The 21,721-nt window shown below is 48.5% G+C and overlaps 1 protein-coding gene across 3 annotated transcripts in view; it reads left to right on the top strand.

Moving 5' to 3' along the window:
• The window catches only part of LOC119461771 (sphingomyelin phosphodiesterase-like), a 148,046-nt gene that overhangs the window by 37,576 nt on the left and 88,749 nt on the right, over window positions 1–21,721 (top strand). For all 3 annotated transcript variants that reach the window (XM_037723149.2, XM_049672151.1, XM_049672152.1), the window contains exon 3: window positions 10,538–10,729. In XM_037723149.2, coding sequence (XP_037579077.1) covers window positions 10,538–10,729 — 192 coding nt within the window. The remainder of the gene's footprint in view (window positions 1–10,537; window positions 10,730–21,721) is intronic.

The following is a 21,721-nucleotide window of genomic DNA, read 5'->3' as shown; positions in this document are numbered from 1 at the left end:
CAACTACGCCGCAATACTGCAACATTACCGACTTGAAAGAAGAGAATATCCTTTACCACATCCAAGATTAAGCAAGTAAGAAGCCACCGCCCTCTGCAGACTACAAACGAATATATATGTCCATGGAATTATCATGCACCGGATGCACCGCACTAAATTCCCATACCTATGCCGATACTGTGATGTACCAGACACCCTCCAACACATGGTGTTGGTGTGCCCACACCGCGAGAAAAACAGTCAAGACGATGCCTCAGAACCGATACAAACCACCGAAGAAACGTGGGAGGCAATGTTAACGGCACAGAGCCTGGAGGATCAGCGAAGTCTGTTGGACCGGGCCCGGGCTGCGGCATTAGCCAACGGCTTTCTGGACTCAGAGAGCCGCCCACCTAGGGCGAGGAAATAACACTTTCTCGCTGTTTCTAGCAATAAACGTTCATTCCTCCTCCTTGTACTTCTTCATGCTCACACCTCTCATCCACCGCCATTATTTCCCTAAACAACGCTCATTTATAGCCTTAGTGCTGCTTCGACGTCTCACGCTGTGGATTCATTTTACCTGGTGTTTTCATTTCGACACACCTATGCGAACTGTGTACTGCATCAACAAAAACATAAACCAGCGCGGCACAACACCATAACGTTTCATAGCCGTAGTGCAACAAATGATTCGCCATGCCGTCCTTGTCTTGCTGGTTTCGTCTGACACATGCTCGCGTCGGACACATTTTCGCTCCCATTGCGCAAACAAGCTCGTATGTCTGGTAACGCCATGCAGAACCGAAATGAAGTTGCATAGCCAGATACCTTCAAAATGTTTGTCACATTAGATTGGTTGCCAGATTGCGTAATTTTTTTTTTTGTTATGGACCCAAAGCTTGGTGGCGTACTTGATTTAGGAAGTCTAAGTAATGGCCACTGTCCTATTGCAAGAAGAAACTCACATGCCGCATAATCGGAATTTTGAATAATGTCACATGTATATTAGGTCATGCGCTACCGATAAATGAGAATCGCACAATTTACAATGCGTTCAACCTTCCTGATTTACGTACTGCTGCTTCGTCTGGTCAAGAACTACACAAAAAAAGTTAAGGTCTCTTCAAACACTTCGAAGCCGTGCACTGCGCGCAATGGGAAACTTAAGACTTACTGAGTCTACTAAACCACAGTATAACAAATAAAATGTACTAACAATGTCAAAAATTCGCACTCAGGAAAAAATATTTCTGGAAATTTTGCAGCAATTTCGGGCAGAGAAATATGTTTTCCAAAGCAAAGTAAATATCATGGTAAAATGACTGGCTACTACATTAAAAAATCATGATAGTTAAACCACAATCCAGAACAACATGCGGTGATCAGAAAATGAATACCCCATACTATTGGACCTTCTACATTTTGGATTTTCTAGGCAACATTTTAGAAAGACTAGAGAGAGAGGAATAAATGAAGTTTTAATGAAAAGGATAGCTCAGTGACCTAAGCAGGGGCTAGTGGGGGGGGGGGGGGGTCATGAAATAAACTGAGAAATATAAATGAAACTAAACGTCTATAACCTGCCGGTCAAGCCGGCCTCTCACACAAACTGCCTTAAAGAGTTGACAGTTCGCCGGGCATCGGCCTGAGAGGGTGGCGTGGCCCATGCCTCCAGTGAGGTAATGCCACGTCCCTTGTGTTTCTTTCTTAATATCGCGAAACCATGACGGTCCCACAATAGGTGCCTGACTGTCGGACGAGCACTGATGTATATAAAAGAACTGTAGTTATCAAAAGGCTGATACAAATGCTAACCTACGACTATAAAATGTTTCATATGTGTTTCATTTGAGTGTCAACTCCTTAGCACACTATATCAGGAAAGCTTTTTTTTTTCCTTTCTGTTTTTCGTGTGCGATGTATTGAAATATTTAGAGACATTTGTTCTAAGTTAAGTTTCATTTGTGCTTTGCTGAGTGTCTTTCTGCCGCTTTGCCATACTGCTGCTACTGTACGGGTAGCACCGCCCCTTCGGGAAAGTGTTTCTCTGTATCCGTGTCACCTATAAGTCAATCTGTAATACTACCTTAGATAAATCAACAAAGTAATAAATAAATAAATAAATAAATAAATAAATAAATAAATAAATAAATAAATAAATAAATAAATAAATAAATAAATAAATATGTCGTGTAGGCACTCCGCTTTTGCTTTCATTTAAGTTTCTTCCCAGTCCCTCAATATCATGTGTATATCATGTATTTATAATCAAACATGGGGTTATACGTAGCATTTTGTATGGTCATATGCCGTGAATCGATGTAAAGGTTCCAATGCACATGTTTTCCCCCTTTTAATGGTTTTTCAGGCTTTTTAAAGTAAACCGATCACTGCAATGACTCTCTGGTTGCTTGATCTCAGTACTACGAAGAACAACTGTGCTGACCACCTCTTTAAGTGGTCTTCCTACTTGCCATTTCATCTGTCTCCCTCTTTTTATTGTGAGCCCACGTTATCTCCGATGCAACTCTTCTCTGTAGCCAATCAGGATTGTGTGCTATGTTTAATCGACGGTATTCGCTACACTACTGCACAAAAACTAACGTTTACTGATCTAATAACTTTGCTGATTCTGACAATGTACGAAAAGTAGGAGGATGATTTAACAATGCGCACCATTTTCTTGTGGTATTCGGAACAACAGACTTTCATGATTATCGTTGGTGCGCTCATTTATAACAAGCGCTTGAGGTCCAGCATAACGGCAACATTCTTGATCAAAAGGCCTGAATACTGAACATGGTCAGAGAACGTATATTTTCCGAGCATAAGGTAATGAAACTCTGACCTAATACGTTGTTTTATTCGTCATGTAAGTCACAACGAATGCAAATGATGTAGACAGGGACATCGGTATTGCAGAGCGACAAGCAAGCATTGCCTCGTTGGCGTAAAATAAAATTTGCTGGCGTGATGGACTGAATAGTAACTTTACGATTGTGATTTCTCTGTCGTTGGCTCTCTTTCTGCTTTGGGCGTGTGAAGGAGCAGATGAACTGGAATACCTGCCTACCACGCTGTACTGTGTACTTATTCCACAGAAAAATGATGCAACTAAATTGGCAGATAAAGGAGGCGGCCCAATATTACCTTGCATCGCTGTCAATAATAAAAAAAAAAAATCCCAGGACACCTAAGCACTCCTTATGCGTTCTTTATTTGCAACACATTTTACAAAATACGAAAGCATTACTGGACCCATAGCCATTGGATAGTCCCAGGTCCATAGAAAACTTAGGGTATAAAATGCAGCACGCGAGCAAACAGAAACAGCAGACATAATACATAATAGTAATATTAACATACATAACTCATACTCGAAGGTAGATATAAACTCAGTGTTCTTTTATCCTTCACGCACGCGAGCAAACAAAACAGACAAAATACATAAAAATTAAACTGAGCAACAACTTAAAGGGAAGCTAAAGGGCATATACTAAGTCAAGCTAAAATAATGTATTAATGCTCGAGTATCTCTAAGGTGTCAATATTATCACGAACAGAGCCTTAGTAATAGAGAAATTGAGGTAAATGCAGAACACGATTAGAGACTGCCCCGGGACATTTAAGTACTCGCCCGATGACGAAGGCACTCATTTAAATTCTGTCTCTAGTACTGAGCCACTCGTTATAAAATCATTCATTGTATTCTATTATAAGAAGAAAGAAAATACTACTTCACCAGTTCTATTTCCCTTTTACAAAAAAAGAACTCACTGACATTACACCGTTGACAACGACGCGAGCGGTCAAAAGGTTTCGCTTTCGCTCGACTCTGCGCCGCTCGCGCTTTCGCGTTTCAGTTGTTCTGTTATCGTGTAGTGCTGTGCAGGTTTTTCTGGCTCGCGAACCTCGCACTAACTGCAAGTAGCAGAGAATCCGCCTTTTTCACGGCCCGACGGCGCATGTGCCCTGCCCTGGCGGATTAGTCGCGAAACGTTTTGGAAGGGTTGCGCGCGCGGCCGTGCGGCCCCATTTCTGGGAAACGTCTCCCGGAAAAAAAAAAAAAAGCACTCGGACGCGCGCTACTGACAACTCGTGCCGTGTACCGCGTTGAAACTCCACTGGTAGCTCGACGTCAGTGCAGTACTGAAAGTGTGCGTAGCGTAAGACTGACTTTGGAAATGTGACGGGCTTTCTGGTCGACGGCACCGATAAAATCACCGTGCCTATACCATTGTTCGACCGAAACCCGCGCGATAGGCCGTTGAACCGATAACGCGATAGCCGCAACGACTTCGCTGGTATATATAAATAATCGCGCTCAAAGTGAGTCAAAACATGCCTACGAAGTTGAAAGGTTGAAATGCGCAAGGCTTCGACCCTCTCAAGCCGTGCACATGAAGATTGAGCCAATGTTGATTTCAGCGAAGCTCCGTCGAGTTCGTGCACCCGCTACCGGCGGACCTGTACTGAAAAGTAAGCAAGTTAGGACGAAAGAAACTGCTTTTATAGTTCAGTTCTAGCCTTAGCGATTTGGAATTAACCACTCTTCGCTTCGCACGGCACGTACACAATAATCTGCAAGCGGCGACACAGCGCTGTGCCCAACGGCTGTGCCAACATACGTAGGTCACCGTTCCCGTAGGCTGTCGCTCGTATTCGCAACGTAGATGGGTCGGTTTGTACGTGTTGGTATGCTCACGCATTTCTTAATTCCTGAGATGTACTGTTTATCTCTGCGCCAAACGCGAAGAAAGAGACGGTACATTCGGTACAGCAGCATAAACAGCCGCCTCGCTCATTTATATAACATCGGTGTCAGCGATGGCATCCGCGTTTTTGCGGGAGAACAACACGGCCTTTAAATGAGCGCTTATGTGAGCACATTTTCCTCTAATTATGATTTATTACACGCGCAAACTAAGTATAATGAAGTTAAATAAAAGCGAGAATCAGTAATAAATAAACAGCCCAATATTTGTAATTAAGTCGCCGTTGTAAGTGGCTCAACCGCTCATACTGACTCGTCTCACGGTGGAACAACGCGGCTCATATGAGCAGGTATGTTTGTTTTATTCGACATTTTGACATTTTTTTTTCTGTGGCTGTTTTTCAGTGGCGATCTGTGGCTGTAGATGTCGATGTAAACAAGCGCACCACTTTCCTAAATCCGACGCGGAAGGCTGCGCGCTCGAAAATTTCTTATTTATGCAAAATGTCTAAAGAATGTGCAAAAAGAATTGAAAGAAAAGCGAGGTGCAAGTGCAGGAGTCAGCGACAACAAACTCCCAAGCAGCCGCGCCGGCAGAGGGTACTCAGCGTACATTTATAGGTCACACTATAAACAAAGCAGCGCTATCACGCCTGCTCACCCTATATATATAGTTGGTGAGTGCTACATGGCTTCCAGGAACGACATGCTGCCCCGCAGAAGCCATTAATAATTATTCGCGATCCACGAAATGCACAACCGATGCGCACTCAACAAGGGCGCAGGTTCACAAATCAACCGGCGAAAGCGCCGGCACCCTACCAAAACGTTTCCGGTGGCGTGCGGCAGAGGGCAGCACAGGAAAATGAAAAAGGCGGATTCCACTTCCATGTGACGTCGCAGAATGACCGAACGGTCTACGGCGCTCGACCAAAATCAGCTGCAGCGGCGCACCGTACCGCCGTCTGTCGGGCGCCGTTTCACTGTGGTGGTGACAAACGCTTGCCCTGCGTCAAAAGGGATCAGGACCACTCACTCACTTACTTACTTACTTACCTACTTACTCATTAACGGCAGCAAAGGGCGGCAATGGCGTATGCAACGTCACCACTCCTCTGTTAGCTTGGCGGGAGAATTGAATTGCCGTAAAGGTATTTTGACCCTTCAGATGCAATTTTCTCGTAAACTAAATCTTTTCTTTGCGTGAGACAAGCGTATCGAGGTTTTTGGAAAGGTATTTAAACAGTCCACGTCGACTTAGTATTTGCCTTTAGTGTCCCTTTAAGCAATTGACATGCACAACTTAGGAATGCGTTAGCATTAATCTCTAGCTTAACGCCACTGAGCGGTCCTTCCAGTTATGAACTCTTCGTAGGCAAGCGAGCGCGTTGAGACGCTCCTAGATAGCACAGGGCCGGTGCACTTTGATCCGTGACGTCATCCTACCTTGCCCGACTGCCACAGAATCTAACGGGGACTCTCCCGAGTAAGCTGCCGTAATTTTGACGTCACCGCTGTCGTCACGTCCGGCATGGCAATCGAAATTTCGATCCAAGTGGCATGATGTCATAAACTAGAGGCGCTGGTTTAGCCCAGTCGGTAAGACACAAGGATTGTGAGCGTGGGTACGTAGGTTCGATATTCACAACCGCCGGCGTTCTTCCTTTCGAATTTATTCTGTTTTTCTTTTATACGTAAATTTCCTTGTAGCGATTACCGAGGCAAAATTAGAACGCAGGGGAGAGTTTGCGCGGATAACACAGACTCGCGACAGCGAGGGTGACGTGGCGTCGTGGCGATGCCCTCTCCCCTCACGCAACACCTGGCGCGTTAACGATCCAGCTGTTGTCGCCTTTCGCCCGCTCTGCTCCATCGAGGTGCGCACGTGACGTGGCGTCGCAGTCAATGAGAATTTCGAACCAGGTGCCGCGTCACTGCTAGAGACGCCGTTTTTTTTCGCGCAGTGGGCGTCTTGCGCTGGAGTTTGAGGTATTGTAGCGGCGCCTGGTGGCGGCGAAAAACATCATCTGGGTAGTACCAGCTTGGATAGTATTGAGCCCTGGCTGTGGCGAAGCACGTTTCTAGCCCGCGTTTTGAGTCGATTCGTACTTTCTCCTGCCCTGTTTCGAGCGCGAAAAGGCTCGTAACTTCTCACAGACCATGGCGACCAGGCTGCGAGCTGGCCGCAGCCTATAGTTTTACGAAAACGGACTCTCCGTGTGCACGCCGTGGGACGTAATGCTGGAAGCAGAAGACATCGGCGACGCCGATCCGGAGAGACCTAGCTCAGCCTCGAAAAAGCGTCACCGTCGTTACTGCTGCGTCGTGGGCTGCCAGGAACACGAAGGCCTGAATCCCAACATCAGATTGTACCGTTTTCTTTCAAGGCCTCACGCTGCGGAGCGTCGGGCGCGCTGGATAACTGCAGTTCGTCGCGCTGGGTAAGCGAAATGGAAGACCGACATAGCAGCAGGCATGGCTGGTGATTCACGATTCGAGACCCGGCCACAGCGACAATTAACAATTCGACCGGTGAGAAGTGGTGAAGTGACTAGGTGTGTGTGCAAATGACTACAAATGGTCGGACTGATTCGGTGACAATTCACTACCCCACTACGAGCAGCACAGGTTAGAGAGTTGAATGTGCTGATTCTTGACCTCAAGCCAGCACGCTGAGGCAACACAGCAAGGTAGTATTGATTACAGCACATCGATGTTCGAGCGCTGTCATTAAAAGCTACATCAAGCGAGCAGTGCACGAGGCCGCGCTGCAGTGCGATAAGCTCGCAGTAATAAGCTCGCAGTAACGTACGTTACTGCGAGCTTATTTATCAATTGCTAGACAGATGGCCGCTACTACAGCGCAGGCATAACTACTTGTCTAGCGGCATGCAGTCAACAAAGATTGCAGGAGACCCGCCGTTTCGCGGCATGTCGAAAGACCACTGCCGTCGCGGCGCTTACCGTCGTGCACTCGAGCAGTTCCGTACACATGTCTGCTTATCGCTGCTGTGAATTCATTTATAGAAAGCATTTCGTCGTGTTTGTGCGCCTGAATCTAGCAGCGTGCAAACCTAACCTGAAGTTCAACTTCGCACGTGCGTGACTCGCTTCACTTGCGATTGACACCGCGCGAAAACTTTGCCGCTTATTTCTTGAACGGCGTACAGGTATTCGGCGTTGCATAATTTCTTGCCTTTACGCAGCATGCCACCCATGGAAAAATCTTCGGCGCCCGATATTCGCTGCAAGCCGTGGTACAACACAACCGAAAGTGTCCATATTGTAAACGTGCTTCCAGAAGCAGACGACCGAGCTTGGTACTACTACCCAGTTTCGGATTGAAGTCGCTTTTTAGCACCATTTTTTCAGCGCCCCCTGGGCAACGCAAGAGCCCCATGGGCCATGCGACGCTTTCTCATCACTGATGCGAATATATTAAGCATCTTCAGGCTTTCGAGTTGTGAACTCTTTGCGGGCAAGCGAGCACATTGAGGCGCTTGGCCACCTGGGGTTCTTTAACGTGCCCTACAACGCAAGCACACGGGCGTTTTTATATTTAACCTTCAGCGAAATGGGCCGCCGCGGCCGGGATTCGATCCCGCGACCTCGTGCTCAGCAGTGCACCGCCTTCGCGAACTGAGCCACCGCGGCGGGTCTGTCAGCTCTCGAGGTATAAGAACTTGTAGCGGCAGCAGCATCGGCGTCTCATGAGAATTACGTAGACGCTAGGATATCTGTAATGCAGTGATTTGGGCTTGTTGGTATGACATCGTGAGGCTTATAGCGCATGAAAAGACAAGGACGAACGAATAGCGCCTGTGTGTGTCACCTCTTCGTTCGTCCTTGTCTTTTCATGCGCTATAAGCCTCACGCTAGGATATCGAGTGTCGGATTTAGGGGCGAAGCTCCTTAGGGTCGAGCCTTGTCCGCCGTCGCGCCGTTGTAGCCACGCTGGTACTCGGCGCTCCCGCTAGAGGCGCAGCTGTGCTCTCTTTCTCTTTCTCTCTCGTTGCCAACGCGCGCGCTCTCTCTCGTCCGTAGGTAGGGGCGCTGCTCTCTTTCTCTCTCGTTGCTGACGCGCGCTCTCTCTCTCTTCCGTAGCCAGGGGCGCTGCGGTGAACAAGGGCATTCGTTCCCGACACGCGCTCTCTTTCTCTCTCGTCCGTAGCTAGGGGCGCTGCGGTACACAAGAGCGTTCGTTCCCGACGCACGCTCTCTTTCTCTCTCGTACGTAGCTCTGGTTTACCCGAATGATCCCCTGGGGCTTCGCCCACTCAATATCATTCACGTCGTGGATATGCGGTGATTTTTTTGTTCTCCCGTGAGAGCCCGCGACTTTACCGGTCTACGTGATCGCTCGTCGCCACAAACTGATCATTAATACGACTCACCAAGGCTAAATATATTAACAGCGAAGCTGTTTGAGCCAGCCGTAATTTGTGGTGCGTGCCAAGAAACTGCCGCGCCGTAGCCAAGGCAACCCGGAAAATGAGGAGGAGGAGACCGCGTGCATGCGCGCGCGGCCTCCTCCTCGCCAGCTCCCTGCCTTCCCGACCCCGCCTCTCTTCTCTCCGCGGTGCGCTGAGCCAGGAGAAAAAAAAAAGCTGGCCGTTTGATATCGAGCGGCTAGCCTCCAACGTGTTCGGCGCCGGCAAGCAACAGCGTTCTTGGTTAGCCTGCCTGCGTTTATGGCATGCCAGGAACGCTGTCGCTCGTAGGCGCCGACGCATCCAGCGCTACTCACGCGAAATGTCGCCAACGCGGTTGGCGTCGGCAAGCAACAGCTTGTTGGCTCTGTGACAACCTTGGTTAGCCTGCCTGCGTTTGTGGCATGCCAGGAACGCTGTCGCTCGTAGGCGCCGACGCGTCCAGCGCTAGTCACGCGAAATGTCGCGAAAGGGAAGGTACCTCCGAATACGTCCTACATGCGTAGTTAAGGTAAACCAAGTTAAGACCTAGCAGCAGTGAAGTTAATACCTAGCAATTGCAGCCAGTAAGAGTTGAGGATCGACAGTTTCTCTGTGCCTAAGCTTTGCACGACGGAGTGCAAACTTGGCCGTTTTTTTTTTCATGGTTGTCTGTCCGAACACACTTATCTGGGGGCATCGATGAGGCAAAGTGTTCATTCCTCCTCTTATCATTTTTGTGATTGAAAGCCTTACGCGCAGTTTCTGAAAGATCCCAACTTTCATCGACTTATTATTCCAACAAATGGAGATTGACGTTCCCGCATGTATACTGACGACGTAGTCATTCCTGTGAATACAAGAAAAACGTAGAGGCCGCCGTATTGATTACTCAACCATATCGTGCGGTTTCTAGATCGAATATCAATATATAGAACAGCTCGGCGTTCTACGGTGATCTACGGTGCATGAAGTAAACCAGTATTTCACGTATCCTGTAAAGCGAGGGTCTCAGGTAGCTATAGACGCAAAGCCTTTGTCAAAAGTATACGGGATACTCTCTGTGCCTAAACTATATCTTTGGTTCGGCTGTGTGGTACAGTTCCAGTGGCGCTCTTAACACTCCAGATCTCTGTATGGTGAGCATGCAAATTCCTTTAAATTCCCAGGTACGTTGGGACTGACGACACACCAAAGGAACTCCCTTAAGCAACCTGTAGTCTGCGGTAACGCAGCCCGTATATACTTTTGACAAAGAAAGTGCCTTTCTCTCAGTGCTGAAAAGTCGAGTCTCATGTGGTAAGCGGTATCTGCAAAACAACGCCTGGAAGTGGCGGCCCTTGTGCAAATTACACTGTGTCTAACTTGATCGTAATATTTTCGAGATTATAATGGCTTTAATTAGTAATACTACGCTGACAACCCTCCGCAGGATCGGGCGCCGCTGAAAACTGGCAGTCGCATTCCGTACTGCAGCGCCTGCAAGCTATCGACAGCCGTGGTGCGGGAGTACTTGCAAGCAGGCTTGCCGGAGTCTATCATCATCACCTTCCTGCAGGGAGCTTGCCACAATCTGAGCATCGAAACTCCTCGCGTCTGTGCCGGACTCGTCGAGCGTTTCAAGGTAGTGTATATAGGGAGAATACGACAACAACACTGTTCTGTGTCTTGCGACAGTGGTGCACTAGATGTGCTCTTATCGGACGATCTGGGTGTCCTTGAGCGTGATTTGAGTAGTGAAGCAAGGCGCTCAACCTCTAAATAACGTTTTCAATTCCAGCGCCTGTCACGCCTACATCGTGCTCTGCTGCATTTCTTGTTCGCATTTTTTGATGAACTACCTTAGCATAAACATTCACGAGGCCAGGGAAACATTAGCGAAAGTATAGTTCGTCTACGATATGTGAAGTTGAGAAATATTGCGCGGTGGTATAATAGAGTGTTTTAGTTGAGCGTCTTTACGGTCTGCTCCGCTCAGAGTTGCCCCGCTAAGCCATAGCGGAGCGGCAGGCGATTTTAATGTTTTAGTTATGCGTGTAGCGTAGCGGAGCGTACCTTTCGTAGTTGCAGCGCCCTCTGGCCAAATTCAGGGTAGTGAAACAAAATAAAAAAAAACTGTTTTGTCACTTTTACAAAGTACAACGAATATATATAACTTATTTGTTCATGAAGTATCTAGACGGGTGCTTGTAATGCGTTACCGGTCCATTTTATCGAGTGGAAAATGAAGCTTCGACTTGGTGAACCCCACGTGATAGCCAGCAAGGTTGCACTTCGAATCCAATCCGATCCTTTGTGGCACCAATGCGCAGGCGACGTTTTTTGCTAGCTGTGCGGTTCACTTTATTTCCTTAAAGAACAAGTTGGAGGTGTATTACACAAGTTATTCGCGCTCGCCCGACTGGTGCATCGATGTAAGGTGCTTCGTTGCACGCGCGAGAGAGGGCGCGTGCATCGCCCACCCTCGCTAGCGAAAGACGGCAGCAACGCTCGCCGCTCCACTTAGGCAGCTTGTAAGCGGACCGTAATTCCCTCTCCGCTAGCCCGCTTGCGGCTAAGCGGAGAGCGCATGCGAATTCGTGCTTCCGCTCCGCTCAGCAGCTAAGCGGAGCGTAAAAACGCTAAACTAAAACTGTCTAATATTTGGATTTCTTGATGTTCGTGACAAAAATCCCCATTGCAATTTAATTACAAAATTGGACTTAAGGAAATTCGACGAACCATGAAGATGAAATATCTGGGTGTTACCATCACACATAATTTAAGCTGGAACGAACATGTTGCTAACATTTGTGGATCAGCACAGCGAAAGCTGGGAATGCTTCGGCGGAAATTAAAGCAAGCGTCCCCTGACGTAAAGCTGAAGGCTTACACTACGATTGTTCGACCTACCCTGGAGTACGCGAGTATAGTGTGGGACCCGTATCGACGAACTCTAATAAATCAGATCGAGCGTATACAGAGTCTTGCTGTGCGCTTTATTTTTTCTAAGTACGAGAGAACTGAATCTGTTACCGCATTGATTGATAAGGCAAACCTTCCAGATTTAGCTTCACGAAGGAAAATAGCCAGGCTAAAATTTTTTTATCAATTGTACAATGGCATGTTAAACCTAAATCCCGGACTCTACTTGCGGCCTCCTGGCAGAGTGTCACCTCGGTCCTGTCACCCATACGTTGTTAGACCTTAAGTGCCTAGAGTCGATGTTTACAAACATTCGTTTCTGGTCAGAACTATAGAAGAGTGGAACCAACTTAACTCAGAAATATTTGATGGTATGAATTCGCTTGCGAATTTTGAGACAAACCTAGAATCATTATATGTTTAAATTGAATGTTTTTTGGCATTGTACTGCGAAATTTCTGCTGCTGTTTTGTTTATGCTATTGTATGGTGTTTATACATTTTTACTTTCAGTTTTCATTGTGTTGCTTGTATTACACTGTTTGTATATTCGCTCTTAGTATTGTGAATTATCCCACCCTGTAACAGCCCGATAGGGCTCACAGTATTGAAAATAAATAAATAAAGAGGGAAAAAAATTCGGCAGAACCCAACTCATGATGACTGTGGACGGTAATGCGTTAGCATTGAATCATTATAGTCATGCAGCGTATTGCCACCATCGAAACGAGTTATGCATGAGGCGCGTAAAGCAGCGGGACTCCTCTTTCGCGCTTCCCTAAGAGCAATAAGCGGTATTCTAGCGCCACCGCTGTGAAGCCTGGGGTGGCATCCGAAATGCATTGCGCGCCAGTGCGTGCGAACGCTGAGAAACGCGTCATGTGGCAACTGGGCTGCTCTCTCTCGCTTCTTTCTGAATACGCTACGCCATCTGGTGGCACTGCCCAGAAGTCAGTGTGTAGCCTCCGAGACGGGAAGCGCCGCTGCCTGCAAACGCTGACGACTGTTCCCTCCTTGCCGTACACTCAATGGCACATACTTAGTGACCCAACTTGGCGAGAAGTTCATTGAAGAGCGTCGCATACAGAGTGCATTTGTGGCGTAACAGTGCTAATGCGTCAGGTTGATGTCCTTGAGGATCCATTGTGACTTCGACTCGATTCCGCTCAGCATCGGAGATATTTAAGGGGATAGTTTTCGTCATTGTAGAGTCGCACATACCTGATAACACATACCCAGTTACCCGAGTCTACATCAAAGAGTTTCTTCGAACAGCGGTGCCCACCCCGTCCTGCATCTACAGTGACCCATATCCGCGTGAAAGGGGTTCGTCGAAGACCGGCACATATCTCGCCGCATACTCAGTGAACCCAAGGTGGTTCGACGGTTGGTGTCTGTTCGCTCAGCACAGCAGCCCGACGCGCTACCCATTCGACCACGGACTACCGAGTGAGCCAGGTAGGCGGGAAAACGGTTAGATACAAACAAACAAACAAAGAAACAAACAAACAAACAAACAAACAAACAAACAAAAACAAACATACAAAGATAGCCCCGGAAAGTGCTTGAAAGAGCTTAATTAGTGCTAAGTGCATTAAAAAACATTCAGGATAGTAAAGACGACGTGGTCTAAACACGAGTATACTTCACGTATGGTGTTTTCGACCAATAAAGGTACCACAGCGGCAGTCATGTTTATGTCTTTCTCGGCCGCGGCAGTGTTCTAGTGGTAGAGCGTCCGCCGCGTATGCGGCAGGTACTTGGTTCAAGTCATGGTACCGCTTGCTAAACACAGGTTTTTCTAATGGGTACAGTTATCTCCCGGTCTGGTTCTCGGCTACTTGTGGGGTTCTCATCTCGAAAGGGATTTCTATAGCGATTTCAACGCATGGTGTCTGGATGCCCTTGTCCAGCAACAGGCAGCCTTGTTGTAAAGTTTGTATGTTTCGGGTTTATCTTGACCACAAGAAATATTCGTTATAACTGTTATCCTAAATATTGGCTATCTGTCTTGTGTGTCTTTCTTTTCTTTAACACGGGACGTCCGGTACTTTCAGGTCACGAATGGCATGCCTTATCAGGGTGAGACAGCATTCTTTACAGGAAAGTCGCGAGCGCTGAGTTTTCGAGAAAGGAAACTCAAGCAAGACCAATGATGATTATTTTTTGGGGACAAGGTACGAATGTCCCAAAAGGTGTTGTTGTTGTTGGAAGATTTTTTTTCAATTTCGAAAGCTTGCCCTTAGGCATAATACAAAGCATGTCAAAAATACACGAACATACTTAACTCATGCCAAAAATCTAGAAATGAACGATGATATGGTCCATGAATCCAACATTCAAGGTCGGGTGGGCGGCCAGACCGAAGACCTATTGCCTGTAGGTGGCATAGACGGCTTAGATGAAGTCGGGGGCACGTCCATAATCCGTCGTCACTGTCACATTTTGAATTGTCGTGTCACAAAATGGGCATGATGTATCATAGGGACCGTGGTACTGTTCTGCCCAGAGAGCGGTCACAGACGGGGTGAACGCGACCCCGACACGCAGCCTCCGTAACGTAACCTCCTCTTGGCGAGTTAATCCACCAGGGAGGTCTGATCCACACGGAGTTATAAGAGCTCGTGTGGTACGTCGTAGGTTTTCTTTTTCCCGGAGCAGTTGTCCGCAGGTGTCTTCAGGAAAATGCAGAAGTGGGTACGTTGTGTTCTCTGGGTGGGTTGCCGAATGTGCTTCAAGTAGACCCGGCAGGGCTGCTCGAGGCACCCACTGGACGCGTATCACTAAATTCGCAGTGGTAGCCATACGGTGAATTGCTATCCGAGAGAAGAGAGGGCCGAGATACTCTACGTATGTCGTGGATGGCTTGAGTCGAGTCCGTGTGAATGATGAGCTGAGAATATCGAGCAGCTTGAACAAAAGGGAGCAACGGGGGCAAGCTCGGCAAGATAAGCCAACGGTGCAGGATCGGCAACATACGAGCACGTCTGGCCGGCCTCTGGTATCAATGGGCACACGAGAGCTGTGTGAATCATTGTACCATTAACACTGGCATCAGTGTATGCTACGAGTGTCGCAGCGTCTTGATTATCATCGGTGTGACGAAGTATGAAAACTTGAGCGTTCGCCGGGCGAGGAACCGGGCTATGCAGACGACCAAGAGACTTATTGTCACTTAAATGTACCCTGTTCCACGGAGCTACATCGGGTGTTGTAGAAGCTGGATTGTCTATTTCATGTCAGATGTAGCGGGCCAGTGCAGCAGCCGAGCATAGCTTCGATGGCTTAAGGGTGCGCGCCCATCGACGTTGGCGCACCAGTTCTTCAAGAGTGTTGTGTTGGGACTCGGCCTGTAAGGTTGGCAGTGGAGTTAGACGTGGTAGTCCCGTTATGGCCCGCATTGCTTCCTGATTAATGATCTGAAGGCGAGCCCATTCTGTCTTGGTGAAGTGTTGAAACTGGGCTCTGTAGACGAGTCGTGGTCGCAGTACGGAACGGACAAGAAGGCGAGCCATGTCGGTGCGCGCTCCGTCAGATTTCTTCGCAATCCGACGTATCAACTGTATCGTTTCTGCGGTTTGTTGCTTTACCTTCTTGACCCATGGTCCCACAGATCCGCAGGCATCCATTTTAAGGCCGAGTGCAAGGAGAGTTGAAGCCTCGTGTAGTGGCTGCTGATCCACATTTAACAGAAGTGGCTGGAGTACCAGTAGACGGCGCCCATACTTGTTCGCTACTGACACGTAGGTTGTCTTGTCCTTGGAAATTTCAAGCCCTATCTGAGCACACCAGCCGTGTGTTACGTTCAGGGACTCTTGAAGCGCTTGTTCTTGGCGGCAGATTTCAGGATGAACTGACCAAACTGTGATGTCATCTGCATACATTATGTATTGTGCGTTACGTATCATCGCTAGCTTCCAAGCTAGAGGAAGGAGGGCGATGTTGAAAAGGACTGGTGCGAGTGCAGATCCCTGTGGGACACCCCGATGGGCGACAAACTGACCTGCTGCGTGGCCAGCCAGGCGAATGGAGAAGGTGCGAGCGTGCAGGAAGGCGTCGACGAATGAGCAGACACGGCTAGGGAACTGAAGCCAATGGAGAAGTCAAACAATTGCTTTGTGACTGAGATGGTCATACGCTTTGCGGATGTCCATGGCCAGAATAGTGCGAATTCTTCGGGAGCGGCCGCCGATGAGAACCATAGAAGAAAGGAACTCGGTGCCCAGATAAGGACGGAACCCAATTTGGCTATGATGATACCAGGAGTATCGCTCAAGTCACCATGTAATACGTGTCGCGAGCATACGCTCCATCAGCTTGCCTAACGTTGAGGTTAGCGCTATTGGGCGCATATAAGCGATATTGTCCTGGAGCTTTCCGGGTTTGAGAATAGGGACCATTTCTGCATGACGCCAAGAATCAGGAATGGCTCCAGTAGCCCAAGCTTCGTTTATGGCACCTAACAGCACATCGAGAACCTTGCCTTCCATGTTTTTATACAGTTCATACGGTATGCCATGCGGTCCTGGTGCCTTGCCTGGCTTCGACAGGTCTATTGCCGCTAAACATTCCCCCATAGTGAAGGCAGCTTGTATACCCTTGATGGCGGCGAGCGTAGGCGGCGTGCTTGCGTCCGTGAGAAGGCTGTTTTGAACAACGAAAGGAGGTGGTGCTGTGTCCAAAGCAGGAAAAAAGCTGTGGGTGACCGTTTCGGCGAATACTGCTGGTGTCTGGCCAGATGCTAACAGCGCGCAGGCTGCAAGTTCTGGAGGGCGCCGACCGCGTTCTATTACACAGAAGGTGCGCCAAATAGAAGCATTGGACGACGAAGAGCCGAGGGAAGAGCACCAGTCTATCCAGCAGCCCCGTTCTAAGCGGTGTTCATGGCGCCGAGCTACTGCAGTAAAGCGTTGGGCTTCCAACCGGAGGGAATTTGATGAAGGGTCACGTTCTTTTGCAAGTTCTGCTTGGCGGCGCGACACGCAGAGACGCAGAAGTTGCTAATCTGGAGCGGTTCGCGATTCATCAACCCACGAAGCACGGGTTGCTTCAACTAGTGAATAACCATAAGTTTCCGCCCCCAGGAAGTGGATCCATCAGGCCGGGGGAGGAGTAAAGGAGGAGGTTAGTTCAAATATTAAATATTATTGATCATTTTAGAGTCTTGTAGAAATTGAAGTAATGACTCAGATATCAGGCGCCGTCTCTCGGGGGGACCAGTGGGAAGGTGCCAGGCGTTCAAATCCTGAGGCCTCAGAGTAGGGGGTAGGGTGGCTATCGCTCTTCTCTGGTGTTCGACGAGAGCCGAGCAGCCCCAGAGTATATGTTGCTGATCCAGCAGCTGGTTCCCTGGACAGGAGCGGCACGTGTCTGATTGCCAGTTCTGGAGGCGCATCCTGGCGCGGCGGACTGGTGTCGCTGCTGTAAAGGTGAAAACATTCCTTAGAGCGTATGGCACCCACCGCGGTTGTGGGAATCAGACCAGACCTACAACGGAGTACCTACCTTACACTAGGAAAGGGGTGTATCTCCCATACCCGAGGACGTCCTCACGTAATACGTGCTTTGGGACGTCACATGGGAAATTGCTGCCATGTCGCAGGCTCTTTTTATAGCGTTTTATTGTGCTCACAGAGTTCGACGGCACTTGCAAAGCGCGGGACCCTTCCCCAGGACAGGTCAGTCCTAGAGAAAGCCGAGAAGTCGGGCCGAGGACGCCTGTGCCCATTTGGGTAACCGTCGACAGCCTTGTTTTTCACAGCGAAGCTGTTTACCTCAAGCCTGGAGGAAGGAAAAAAACTGAGGAGAGGCCCTACCCTCTCCGCGCGCTAGCAGAAAAGTGTGGATGGAGTCACGTGGTATATTTTTGCTGTAGCGGCCATGCTCTCGGTCCACAATGGCGGCTTTGTAATGGTTGTGTGCGGTCACACTTGTTGCTCCGTAGGGTTCGTACCACGGCAAAGGCGTCGTGCGTGCAGGAATTCGTTATTCTCATGTTTTGTTACGCTGTGTTATCTAAACCGGGCTCTCCCAGCTGTTGTTAGGGCCAGGTGGGACTGGAAGAAGTAAAAAGCGAGAAAGGAGCACGCATGCGACGCCGTACACCGCGTACCATGGACGCCACGGACGAAGGACGACCTGGGAATATATTTGCCGTCTTCGGTGGATTCATGGTAACGTGTCATCACACACTGAAACAGCTGTGCTTCAGAATATGTACGAACGATGAACTCCTTGCACGTCAGAGACAGCTGTGTCGTGTTCCTGCTTTTGACAGCGGACGGCATCGTCCGCTGTTTGTGGCACGTAAAACAGCCATGTGGACGATGGGAAAGAACGGGCTGCTGTGAGTAACAAAGGGACGAATTCCCTTTACAGCAGTAATCTTATCTGTGTGCTCGAGGGGTGCAGGGGAGTCAAGGTTGGCGGATGCGGTGTAAGAGTGAACAAGGCTCGACATAAGAACGCACGCCTGTGCGCACATCAAACGGCTGATGGTCGCCCGCAGGTGCAGTCAACCCACTAGGCGCACGCACACATGCTCACTGTTCGGCACCGCAGAACTTTGCGTGAAGCTTCAGTTACCCTGAGAACAATACCTCAGGCCGCAGTCGGTGTATTTAAACGCGTAACGACGTTCTCCTCTGCCGGACTGTTAGTCGGCACGTTGTGGCTCGTCACATCTCCGCGGTGCGTGGCCGCCCGAAACGTGTTCAATAAAGCAAGACGATTCCTATAATGCTATGACCAGCTTATGTGTTTGTTGTTTGTTCCCATAAACTGGAGATGGACTTGCCATAGATCGTATCGCGATGGAATACACCGTGATTGGATCCCTTGGTCCGTAAACGCGAGATGAGAATCTGGCCCGACATGATGGCGGATTACACCGACTTCCGGCGTGACTTAGCTTCACAAAGAGTGACGTCAGAGCCCCTCCTCAGTTTTTACTTCCTCCATGACCTCAAGTCTCCGTGTGCATCCCCTGTATGCGTTCCCAAGGTGAGGGTGGGGATGTACCCTGGGCGGCTTATATACGTATCGGGAATACGGCGCGTGGACAGGAATGGAGACGGGTAGGGGGAGAGGGCGAAACAGTGTGGTGACGGCGCCTGTGCACGTGGCCTGCGCTTATGTGGTTATAATGTCGCGCATGTCGGAGCCGCAGGCGCGGCTGCAGCAGTGGTTGCTGCAGATGCATGGGAGGTGCGGTGACCGCGGCGCCACTTGTGTCGGCGTAGTCGCGTGCCGTAAGAAAAAAATGTATGATTTCATAATGTATGCAGCCCATGTATTCAGCCTAAACAGCTTCGCTCGTAATCCGCCGCCATATGAATGTTGCGGCCCCACGAATTCTTTCGAACCCGCGTTGTCGCGAAGCCGAGGTGGACACTCAACCAACCACGTGGGCACGGCTGCTTTCTCGACTATATGTGCGCATACTTGTATTTCAAGCTCACCTTTAGAGTTTTGGCTAGCGCTGCTCGTACTCGTAAGGCGATGACAGATGTGGAACATTCCTGTAACCGATGACAACACGTAGAACGTGGACCAGTGACCAGTGATAGGATGTTATACGCATGGTAGGAAGGCGGTTGTCCGTGCGATGATTATGTTTAGTTTCAAATTGTTAAGAAATTGATGGCGGCCGTTCCGTAGCGAATCGTTCATGATGATGATGACTGCACAAGTATTGCTGTTAAATTGCGGTGAAAGTACCGCCTCCTAACTTCTGTATGAATATTGCTGGTGTATTTATTAAGAACGTAATATATCTAAATGCAATAAATCTACCAGTGTAGACTGCTATAGTTAGAGTCCGCTGTAGTTCCTTGAAGCGTTTGACATGTTCCCTGTCCAAAATGTTTTCCTCGGCATTATGCATATTGGTTTTTAATATTTATTTTGGTAGAGTGGCGTATTTGGAAAAAAGGACGTTCACACACATTTGAATGATAAGGACGTACACATTCGCTGACTACTATTTAATTTTTTCTACCTACATATTTTACGTGGTTTCCGAATACTCATGGCGCGCCTTTGCTTTTCCTATGTTTTTCGGAGACCTAGCGATTGTTTTTGCTTTCAGTTCTCTGCAAGACTACGTGCTGCGCTTCCACTTTTTCCGTCGATTTCGTGTCTCTTTTTTCCCACGCGCCTTTTCTGAATGCCTTGGTGCTTTTCGACTCCTTTCCTTTTTTCATGAATTCCTCCATGTACTCGGTTTTTTCTTGACTTTCTGCAGGACATTTTGTTTCTCTCACTTACTTTCACAACCCGACCGTTCCTGCGTCCACGACATTGCCAGTGTATTGATGGCTTAGATGATAACAGCTACGCTGGCTGTTCGTTAGTTTTTCAAATGCAATTTGGTGCTTTGTGCGCGTGCGTCTCCTCTTTGTTCTCACAATCGACGCCAAGTGGGCAGACCTTCGTGGTCTGCACATTTTTTAGCTCCTTGTTGGTCTAATAACGCCTTAGACAACCTTATGTGTATTTCTTTCTATATGAAGGCGTATGAATAGGCGACCGCCTCTACTGAGACTACCACATATACATCACATAATGTAGCGTGCGCGCGCATGCATCTCTTGTTCTTACTTTCCTTTTTCTTTTTCGACTCGGTTCTTCTTCCACCAGCATGTAATAAATAGTAAACCAGGTGCAAACCTGGTTAGCTTCCTTGCCTCTTCTTTCTTTTTAACGCGTTAGCGTTATTGGGGCAATTCGCGCACTTTCCAGTGGTCATCTATCTACTTCTGTATCTAACCGTTTTCCCGCCTACCTGGCTCACTCGGTAGTCCGTGGTCGAATGGGTAGCGCGTCGGGCTGCTGTGCTGAGCGAACAGACACCAACCGTCGAACCACCTTGGGTTCACTGAGTATGCGGCGAGATGTGTGCCGGTCTTCGACGAACCCCTTTCACGCGGATATGGGTCACTGTAGATGCAGGACGGGGTGGGCACCGCTGTTCGAAGAAACTCTTTGATGTAGACTCGGGTAACTGGGTATGTGTTATCAGGTATGTGCGACTCTACAATGACGAAAACTATCCCCTTAAATATCTCCGATGCTGAGCGGAATCGAGTCGAAGTCACAATGGATCCTCAAGGACATCAAACCGACGCTTTAGCAGGCGGCGCCATGAATTCACTGAGTATGTGCCGTTCGTCGATGAACATAATTTCCAACGTAGATCACTAGCCTTGCGCCACCTGGTGTGCATCGAGCGAGGGAACAATTCGCAGCGTTGGCATGCATCACGCTCCTCACTTCTGAGGTCATGAGCGGATTTATGGGCTTGTTGTTGGCCCTAACACCATTCGTGTCGCTAAGACTCTGAGTAATGCTTCGTAGTATCTATTGCTTACAGCCACGTCAACCTCCTAATGAAGCTGCCGCTTCGGCTCGGATTCAGCTGCTTACAGCTTTGCTCAGCAAACAGGTGAAATAGACGCCATAGCGAGCGAAGCCATTCCTGAATCCCATACCTCGCAATTTCCTGTTTCTGTTCCCCACTTTGAAGTAACTTGACACGTGAAGGTTAAAAAGTTAAAAACCATTAACAAAAGGGGAAAGAAAGCAACCACAAATGTTCTTGTGTCCTTGTTTTCCAAGTTTAGCTTATTGTGGTATGAAAACTGAAAAGCTTTTGCTCAGTTTGATCTCGTTATTCCGTGTGACCACTCGACGGTAAATAATTTTCGGAGCAC

The sequence above is a fragment of the Dermacentor silvarum genome, chromosome 8, assembly GCF_013339745.2.
Source record: "Dermacentor silvarum isolate Dsil-2018 chromosome 8, BIME_Dsil_1.4, whole genome shotgun sequence".
Lineage (NCBI taxonomy): Eukaryota > Metazoa > Arthropoda > Arachnida > Ixodida > Ixodidae > Dermacentor > Dermacentor silvarum.
This window is presented reverse-complemented; position numbering and strand designations above follow the sequence as displayed.